The 9,643-nt window shown below is 42.6% G+C and overlaps 1 protein-coding gene across 1 annotated transcript; it reads right to left on the bottom strand.

Moving 5' to 3' along the window:
- Nucleotides 1-3,317: 3,317 nt before the first annotated feature.
- Nucleotides 3,318-6,637, bottom strand: Fam177b (family with sequence similarity 177 member B). Its single transcript, XM_035445290.1, has 4 exons — nt 6,316-6,637; nt 5,814-5,880; nt 4,097-4,185; nt 3,318-3,461 (listed from the first exon to the last, which is right to left on the bottom strand). Exons 1-4 carry the CDS (start codon nt 6,439-6,441, stop codon nt 3,318-3,320), a joined length of 426 nt encoding a protein of 141 aa, XP_035301181.1. The 5' UTR covers nt 6,442-6,637.
- Between the last annotated feature and the right edge of the window lie 3,006 nt (nt 6,638-9,643).

Genomic DNA, 9,643 nt, shown 5'->3' with positions numbered 1-9,643 from the left:
AGTTCAGTCTAGTCTTGAGGTGGGTGAGATGAAATATCTGCCTTCTCGGAACATTAGGGTTCTTCGTTGAGCTCAGTTCTCCTTAGGAGCCCCTAGGAATGTGTAGGAATTAAAAATGTATTGGAACTGTTTCTGTGGGAGGGTAAAATATATGATAAAATGTTTCTGATCTGATATTTTGTAAGTCAGGAATCCAGGAGAGATTTAGCTTGAAGGTCTTGGTTCAGGAGCTCTCATCATGCTGCGTGCCAGCTGCTGACTGGGTCTACAGTCATCTGTAGGCTAGAAGGTCATCTTCCAGACATAGTCATGTGGTTGGGAGCAGCACAATGAATGTTTGCCTCAAACTTTTGTTCCATGCAACATGGGTCTCTTCATAGCCTTGTTCAGTTAAGGCTGCCTCAGCAAATGCCATGGGCTGGCTAGTTTAGTTCTTGGAGCAAAAATCTCTCAGTGTCAGCATGGTCAGTTTTTGGAACCACCATCTTCAGAATTGTAAAAGCTGTCTTCTCACATGGTGGACATATAACTGGCTACCTCTGGCCTCTTACACAAGCTCAAATCTCCTTCAAGAGGTATCTGATGTAATGACCTAAACACCTCCCAGGGCTCCACCTCTAAAACAGTCACACTGACACTGAGATTTTAACATATGAATTTGGGGGTCTGGGGAGAATGCATTGAGTCCACTGTACTGCCTGAGTGTCCTCACAACATGGCAGCAGGATTTGGGGTGGGGTGGGGAGAGAGAAAACAGAGACAGAGAGAAAGAGGGCACATGCTGGGAATAGAGTAGCCATTGCCCCATTGATACACCTCCTCCAATAAGGCCACACCTCCTAACCCTTCCCAAACAGTTCCACCAACTGGGGACCAAGCATTCAAACATATATGATCCTATAGGGGCTATCCTCATTCAAACCACCACAGTCTAGTTCCCTAGAATTGTTGACAAGTATTTATTTTGTCAGTGGATAGTTTTATTAGATATTTTTATTAGAAAAATAAAAATAACCACTAGAGCTTACTCTGAAAGAAAAGAATGAGTAAATCAATTATTGGTTTTGGCCTTGATCTGACACCGTAGGCTAATGTAACTAATACTTAACCGTGAGATGTGGCCCCTCCCACTGTGTCATAAAACCCTCGGATCCACTTCACCTTGAAACTGAATTAACAGAGCAGGCCAGATAAGGAACTAAGAGTGCTTAGCGAGAACAAACCATGCAAACCCATGAAACGAGGGTTCTCGTTCTATGTTTATTAATCAGTTTCTCCAGTGAAATGGAACCAGTAAGAGGAACGGATGACAGATAGTTCGGGAGGTAGGTCTTTTATGGGGAATTGGATAGACATGATGTAAAAAGGCTCACAGATTGATTACAGACGCCAAGAAATCCCATGGTCTGCCACCTGCATCCTGAGAATTCAGGAAAGTTGGTGTCAGAACAAATCAATTGAAGTCCAAAGGCCTGAGAATGGTGTGGGGTGGGACAAGCCATGCCCTAAGTCCTGATCCAAGGGATGAGAATGGGATAGGGGCAAACAGAGACCTAAGTCCCAGGCCCAGGGCACAAGAAGAGAAGAAGAAACGAGACATTTAACTCAAGCAAGAAGGCAGCAGAAAGGAGAAAATCCCCCATCCTGGGCTTTCTACCCCACTCAGGCGTTGGGTGGGGTTACATGATGCCCCAAACCCACACTGTATGAGTGCTGGTCTCCCTAAAACAGTCTCACAGACGGTCTTTAATCCGGGCCCAGTCAACGTGGCACATCACAAATGTTAAAAAGCATAATTGACACACAGTGACTGTAGTGCCTAATTATGGCTAACTGGCTTTCCTGGATTTTCACATAAAATGTCCACAGCATTGTCTGCTGAGATCATTTTTAGTCCCTTTTCCTGAGAATCACCTTCATTGAGAAAAGGGCCTGTAACCAGGTTACTACAATGTATCTCTACCTTGTGGGCCATGGGAACTGAACTGGGCATTAACACAGGACAAAGGAGAGCTAGTCAGAACCTGTTTCCTGTCTGTTTTGAGTTGGGACTGAGGTTCTAAACAGCAGTCACTGAGCAGAGGAGTTAGGAATACTATTGAATGTCCCTCTGCCTCCAACGCAGGACGCATGAGAAAGGGAGGGACCGACATTGGGAGTTTCTTATCAGACTAATCTAGACACTGTTGAGGTTTATCTGACCTTGGTGTCTGTGAGGTACCTTATTAACCCTTCCAAAAAGAATCCTATTTTGTTATATAAGCTGCTTTCTGAGGAGTGGAGGGAGGGATGGGGTGGGGAGGGGGAGGAGGAGGAGGAAGGGAGGGGGAACTGTGGTTGGTATGTAAAATAAACAAAAACTTTAAAGTAAAAAATCTGCTTCAAACATTGTGGCTAGTTTTAATTGTTAGCTTGATGCAATCTAGAGCCTCCTGGGAAGGGAGTCTCTATAAGGAATTCTAGAGTAAGTTGGCCAGGGGCATATGTGTGAAAGATGCTCTTTTCCGGCCTAATTAAGGTGGATGCTGCTATTCCCAAGGGCTGCTTCCTGGACCGAAGGGAAGGAGAGAGCTAGCTGAGCACCGGCATGCATGCATCCATTGCCCTAGACTCACTGTGAACTTCACAATACCAGGTCTCTCAAGCTCCTGCTGCTGTGACCCTCCCTGCCTTGATGGACTGGAACCTGGAATTGTGAGCTGAAATGAACACCCGTCACCCCTAAGCAGCTTCTGTCGGAGGACTTTATCACAGCAACATGAAGGGAACTAGGACACATACTATTTCTAGGACTCAATTATTGATTTTCTAATGGAACTCTGGAAGATGTTGACAAAGTTCTTTAAAGGGGTAACGTACTGATGAAGTTGACAATGGTGAAACAAGTCCCAACTAATTCAGTTGACTGTATGGAATGAAATACTTATTATAAGGGAAATTCATAAGTTAAATTTAGATTTCTGTTTTTTTTGTTTTTTTGTTTTTTTGTTCTGTTTCGTTTTGTTTTTACTGGACCCTAGCACCATCATAAAAATGGCAGCCCAGACTTCCAGGCCCATGAGGCACTGCTGTTGTGAAAAGTCAGAATAGACAGAATTTTTATTACTGGGATGACATCAGGGTAGATGTTGACAATTAAAATTTTATATTGTGAAAGTCTCTAAAATTGCTTTCCTTGTTACATATAACTCTTGGATTCTTGAGAATTCATTCATGATCTTAGAACCAAACCAAGCTCACACGCACTGCCTATTGTGCTGTCGCCATGGTAACCAATAGTCAAGGCATCAGAATGCATGGGTAGCTTCTGTTGTCCATCATGAGCTGGAATCTGCCACTGGGCCCTCTCTGGAAGAGATGGCCCCATATTCTTGGCCACCAGCTCCCAGGTGACACTGTTCATTAGGAACCTCAGCATCCTGGGCCTGTGGTCCAGTCCCTTCACTCCCCTTGTCACATTCCTGGTTGGAGAGAAAGAAGGAAAAATTTCATGGGCAGCCACCAATCTCTGAACTCCCTCTTGTAGAAACACTCATGTAAGAAGCTTTGCCTTTTAAGGAATCTCAAGCTTCACACCCTACTTTTTTGTTACTCAACTTATGAAATCCTGATTCCACGGGAAGGGGGTAAATGCTAAGTGAGGGTGTTGAGGGGCAAGAGGCTTCAGAAATGGGAGCCAGTCTGGCTGTGGGAGCTCAGTGCAATTGCATGGCTTGATTATAAGATGGGAAAACATTCTTCCATACTCTTAACCTTTGGATATTCCCTATAGGCTCATGTATTTGAATACTTGGTCTCCAGCTGGTAGCGCTGTTTCAGGAAATTGTGGAAATTTGGGGCTAAAAGGCCTAGCTAGAGGAACAGGAAACCATTTACTGGTTGGTCTACCTAGATGTAAAGAAACAGCCTCACCACCACCACAACTATGGAGCCATTGGCCACCAAGCCTTCCCTGCTACTGTGAGTCTGTCAACCTGTCAATCAATCTTCTTTAAGTCGCTTCTGCCAGTGTTCAGTCAAAGCAAGCAGAAATCTAACCAGTAAAATACCCCACCCATCTCAGAGCCTCCGGCACCCCAAGCAGGACTTTACCTACCTTATTTTGTCTTCTATGATACTCATTTAGCACATACTGGTATTTGGGTTCAAAGAAGACGGCAAATCTTTCACCAAGGAATTCACAAGCTAGAAGGAAGAACAAACACTAGGAGGAACTGAATCTATGGCTGAAGATTATGGTCAGCCAAGGTGCTGAGAGCTTAAATTTATTTGCAAATGGCCTGTCATACTACACTGGGCCTCTGGAATAGCCAGGACCACAGGCATGAACCACCATGCCCTGGAAGTTTGTATCATCCTAAGCCGAAGCCCCCATGAAAACCACTGTAGACTATTCCTTTTTGCTCTCATCCTGTAGCATAAGAGCATCTCATTCCTGATGCTCTCATCCTATAGTTTTGTATCTTTTACTTGCCCTGTGCTTAGGGCAGGAAACATAAAGCTATGGCAACTCCTTCCTTCCAAATCCTATTAACCATAACAATGGTCCCCAAACTTTCCTCAGCTAAACAGACTTCCGTGGTTCTCTCAGGACCCTCCCTTTATGTCAGTTGTCCTGAGTTTCCTTGTCCCTGGTCCCCGAGTTGTTCCTATCCTGACAATTGTGAGCACACATTACAATTCTGGACACATTTACTCGTCTATATTATTCATTGAAAATCGAATCCCATGAAGACATCATTTGTCTTTGTGTCTCAGAGTCCAGCTCGGTACAGGGCATGCAGTAAGCAGTCAGTAATGCTTTTTTAATGGATGAGTAAAGATGAGTTTGAAAGAGCCACATTTTATATTTTCTCACAACTCTAGAGTAAAAGGTAATTTTTCTCGATATCACATTCACAAGCAGGCACATTAGAAGGAAATGAGTCATTATACATTTGCCAATTGTGTCAAAAATGCCAGTAGAACAAAGTAAGATTCTATGAGCTATAAATAAGAGTACAAGATATCACTTATGTCCCCAGGAGGAGCCAATAGAGCTCATGTTTATATTAGAGTAACTGAGATTGGGGAACTTAGAAGTGCAGCATTCAATATTCTTTAAAAACAAAAAAACTGGAAGTTTGTCCAGATGAAGAATAAACTCAGGAAGGATTAACTGTTGGCTTCATTATTTGCATCTTTGACCCATGAATGAATGTGGGCTGATTTTGCATAGCTCTGAGGGTGATAGCTAGAGTGATGGCAGGAACTTTTAAAGAAGGAAATTTGGGTCAAGATAAGAAAACAGGTGCTGGCAGGCAATCTCTGTTCTCAAGTGGTTCAGTCACTCAGGGACTAAGGACAGAGTGACTCAGGAAACTCACATCCAAAGAGACCTGAAGAGAGTGTGAAAGCCTGATTGGCTTGGGTGCCATGGCAACAACCAGTAAGTCTTCAAGCTACACTAAAACTAATAATAATGGAGTGATATGATCAGAGGGAATGACCCTCCGTATTTTCCACAACTGTGGAGGTCAATGATGTTGACGTTACATTGGAGAGCCAATCTCATCCTAGTCATGGTCTACTGATAGAAAGAATAGCAGAAGGTGGATAGAAGGATCTCCAAGCCTTTGGGACAGTTAATACATGGACTTAGAAATGACCAGATTATCATTTCTGAATTCTGAGGAGTGGATGGAACAGCTGGAAGTCTGATCTATCTTGGAGAATCAATTAATACATAGCTAGGACAGAGAGAGAGAGAGAGAGAGAGAGAGAGAGAGAGAGAGAGAGAGAGAGAGAAAAGCCAAACCTTAATAGTTACTTACTAGAAATTGAATTGCTTGCAAATCGACCTGCCCAAAAGCAGAAGTATGATCCCCATGAAAGTTTAGACTGAAAAATAGAGAGAAACCAATTTAGTATAATTATTAACAAGTGGGCAAAAGCACTTGCTGCCAAGACTGACTACCTGAGTTCAGTCCCCAGGCCCCACATGGTGGAAGGAAAGAGTACACATTGTCTACTGGCCTCCACATGCATACCATGACAATTAAATAACTATGATAAGAAATTTTAAATAATTAATATCAAGAGTGGTGACTGATGATTCTTATATAGAGATTTCAAAATTTATTATAAATGTTTAATTTTCTCTCTTACCAATGAGAAAACTTACTAACCAATGGCTGTCTATTGCCTATATGTCATCTAGAAAGCAATCAAGGTGACCAAAACCTGAATTTAAAGCCATATTTTCTATATAATTTGTCTGGATCGATCTCTCATTTATTCCCCATCCTCCCACTGGTACTAATATGATAAGCTTACAGAGTCAAATGCTGAGTTCTGTTCCTCTTTTTCTTCATCTTCCTCTGTGCTGTATTCTTCTATGGTGTCTCCATCAGCAAAGTGGATAACCCTTTTGGGAGCAGCACTTTTATAAGACCCACTCATTTCTGAATATAACTGCTGGAGATGGCCTTCCTCCACAAGGGATTCCCCAGTTACTTGAAAACAGAATGCCCCAGGACAAGTTGCCCAGGGCAGTGTTTATATAGGGCCATGAGGTGTCTAGTTGTTTTCCATCAAGGTAAAGACAGAGTTCAGAGATAATCCTATTAGCGGTCTTGACTCTTCACATCCAAGAGGAATGTTCAGTCTGTGTCAGAATAAAAGAGATTCATTTAGTAAAAATGTGGTTATTGGATGTTCAGCGTGATTGCCTGATCTTTTAATCACTGTAAACCCCACATCTGCTGGTAGGAGTGAGCCATTGACCATCAATTTTCTCAATCATTCTGGTTTGCACTGAGATATGACACAGGGAACATTTACAAACACGGACTCTGCACAGAAGAAAATATTTGCAAAGTCTGTTTCAGTGAAGAAGCATATTTAGAATGTTGTGCCCAAGTCTCAAAGATTCCCCCAAAGATCACCAAGGAGACAGACCCACCGAACTGTAAAAGCAATGTTTTATTGTTCATCCAACCATGACAGGGACCCCGTCTAGCAAGCTGACACAACCGCCTCCAGAGGGAGTGAAGTTCCCTGACTACTGTTAGGTTTTAAAGACAAAAGTCACAGGATTACATCAGCAGGTATGGGTTGACATTTGGGAATAATTAGGAGGATTTCTCAAAGTCATATTTTGGCATGAAATACCTGTGTACCATTTATTCTCATTAGTCAGTACTGAGAGGGAATGTTTTGTGGTTTCTATGGCTTTGTCTTGTTACTTGCAGGTGACCTGTTCTACATAGATACCAATAGTTTTTAGAACTGTATCCTGGAGACTACAGGGGAGTTTTTGGTCTCCCCTGGAGTTTCTTTTGTGGCCAAACAGTTTCCAGGAACCAAGTACCTAGGAGGCTAGGGGTGTCTAGAGTTTCTTTGTGTTCAGTTTTGGCCCTAGGCTCCAAGAGGCAAGGGGATCTGGAGTTTCCTTGTGTCATGTGCTGAGTCACAGGCCTACATGTCTTTTCTGTAGCCTGTCATGGCTGCTAAAGCAGGGGGCTGAGTGAGGGTCTATATGTGAAGAATTACTATAATCCAGTATAATTCTCACATGACCAGTAAATTTTAGTGGACTACCAAAGATGAGTTACAAAGAGCAAATAAACACATGAAAAGATGGTTGTGTCGTTAATCGTTAATATTGCAGCCTAATAAAATGTCAAAATATGCCCACTAGCGAGACTAGGATTTAATATGACTAACAATACCATACACTGAGTAGTATGCGAGGAAATTGGAACAGTCATACATTGCTGGTGAGAAGGTGCTGTTGTTTAGATCTGGAATGTTCCCCAAAGGCCCAGGTGTGTCAGGTGTGGTCTCCCGCCTGTGATGCTGCTATAACATGGTAGGATATTTAGGTTGGGTCTGATGGGGTCATGTTGGAACATGCTCCATAAATGGATTATGCGAGGAGAATTCTGAGTGCTCGTGGGGAAAAAAACAAACAAACAAACAAACAAAACAAACAAACAAACAAAACAAAACAAACAAACAAACAAAACTCCAGGAAAACAAGACAAGAGTCTGTGACCTCCAGTTTCTTTAAAACACAGAATTGTTCTTGGAATGTGTGTTCATGCTCCTCCCAGGTGTAGTGGATAGGGAGTGAGTTCACTTCAGATTATTCATTACAACTGGCTGTTGCTATTTACTTATATTCCTCTCTGGAAAAAACATGTTTAGTTTTGTTTTGCCATGTGCAGCTTGTCCACCATGTGCGGCTTGCCTTGGGGTTATACATTTTACGCTGGTGCCTCTTCTTAGCCCTCACAATATAAATTGTCTGATGCTTTGAATAAAGTTGGCTACTTTGTGAGACTTAGTCTGCCTCATTTATTGGCTCTATTCTCCCAGGTCTCACCATCTCTAGTGTGGTTACAAGATCCTCTTCCTTTGCTTCCTACTTACTATTGTGTGACCAGGCTTCCTCTGCCACATTCCCACCATGTTGTGCTGGGCCACCAAAAACCCATGTGACCACGAACCAAAACCTCTAAATCAGTGAGCCAAAGTAAGTCTCTCAGTCACTTTAGAAAACCTTTTGGTGCCTGGCAGTGGTAGTGTAAGCCTTTAATCCCAGCACTCGGGAGGCAGAGACAGGCGGATCTCTGTGAGTTAAAATCCAGCTTGATCCACAAAGTGAGTTCCAGGAAAGCTAGGGCTGTTACAAAGAGAAACTCTGTCTCAAAAAAAGAAAAAAAATTGGTAAGTTCTTAAACACTAAACATACATTTACCATGTCCTCTTTTAACTTCTTCCTTTGATAGCTACCCCCAAAATGAAAAAATGTCTAACATATGTGAATATTCATATCGCCTCCATTTGTGAGCATCCCAAACTGAAAAGCAAATCAAAGCATCATCTATAGAGATGAGCAAGCAAAAGGTAGTTTATCTGGTCCATGACACGCTACTCACTAACTCGAAGTGACAAACAACTAAGACTTGTAACACAGTGAATGACTCTCACTCTGAAGAGCGTTATGTTAAGCGAGAGAAGCCAGTCATTGCATGGCGAGATTCCATTTATGTGTGGGAAAGGCAACTCATACACGTGAGGACAGCTCAGTGTTTTCACTAGGAGTGAGGCTTAGGGAAGAGAAAGAAAAACAACAAAGGGACCAAAGGGGATTTCTTAGATGGAAACATCCTGTAGAGAGAGACCCTGATTACATTTACTGCTGACCACGCCCATTTGCGTGTGGTCACAGGTACATAGGAGGGTGTAGATAAGAGCGAGGGAGAGCCGAGCTTGCTCTCTCCGGGCTGAGCCAGCATTGGGAAGCATTCTGGGACCTGACCGATCGGAGTGCCAATCTGGTTATTGATTTCCTCGTGTGAGTATAACTCCCCAATAAATTACCAGTTAATAACCTATCACGATTCCATTTGTGTTCATCGTTATCATCCCAATAGATGTCATGCTATAGTAGGGGTCTCCCGACTGCACACATTTATAAAAATTAAGTAAATGTGACATGGAAGTTAGTTAAGTTTACTTACTTAATTTCTTAAACATTTATTTATTTATTTATTTATTTGTGTGGGGCTGGGGGTAGATACACCATGGCATTGAGTGTGGAGGTCAGAGGACGGTTGGTGCCCTTTCCGCATGAAAGCTCCCAGGGGTTGACTTC

The sequence above is a fragment of the Cricetulus griseus genome, chromosome 5 (assembly GCF_003668045.3).
Source record: "Cricetulus griseus strain 17A/GY chromosome 5, alternate assembly CriGri-PICRH-1.0, whole genome shotgun sequence".
Lineage (NCBI taxonomy): Eukaryota > Metazoa > Chordata > Mammalia > Rodentia > Cricetidae > Cricetulus > Cricetulus griseus.
The sequence above is the reverse complement of the archived record's forward strand: the minus strand, read 5'-3'. Positions and strand labels throughout refer to the sequence as shown.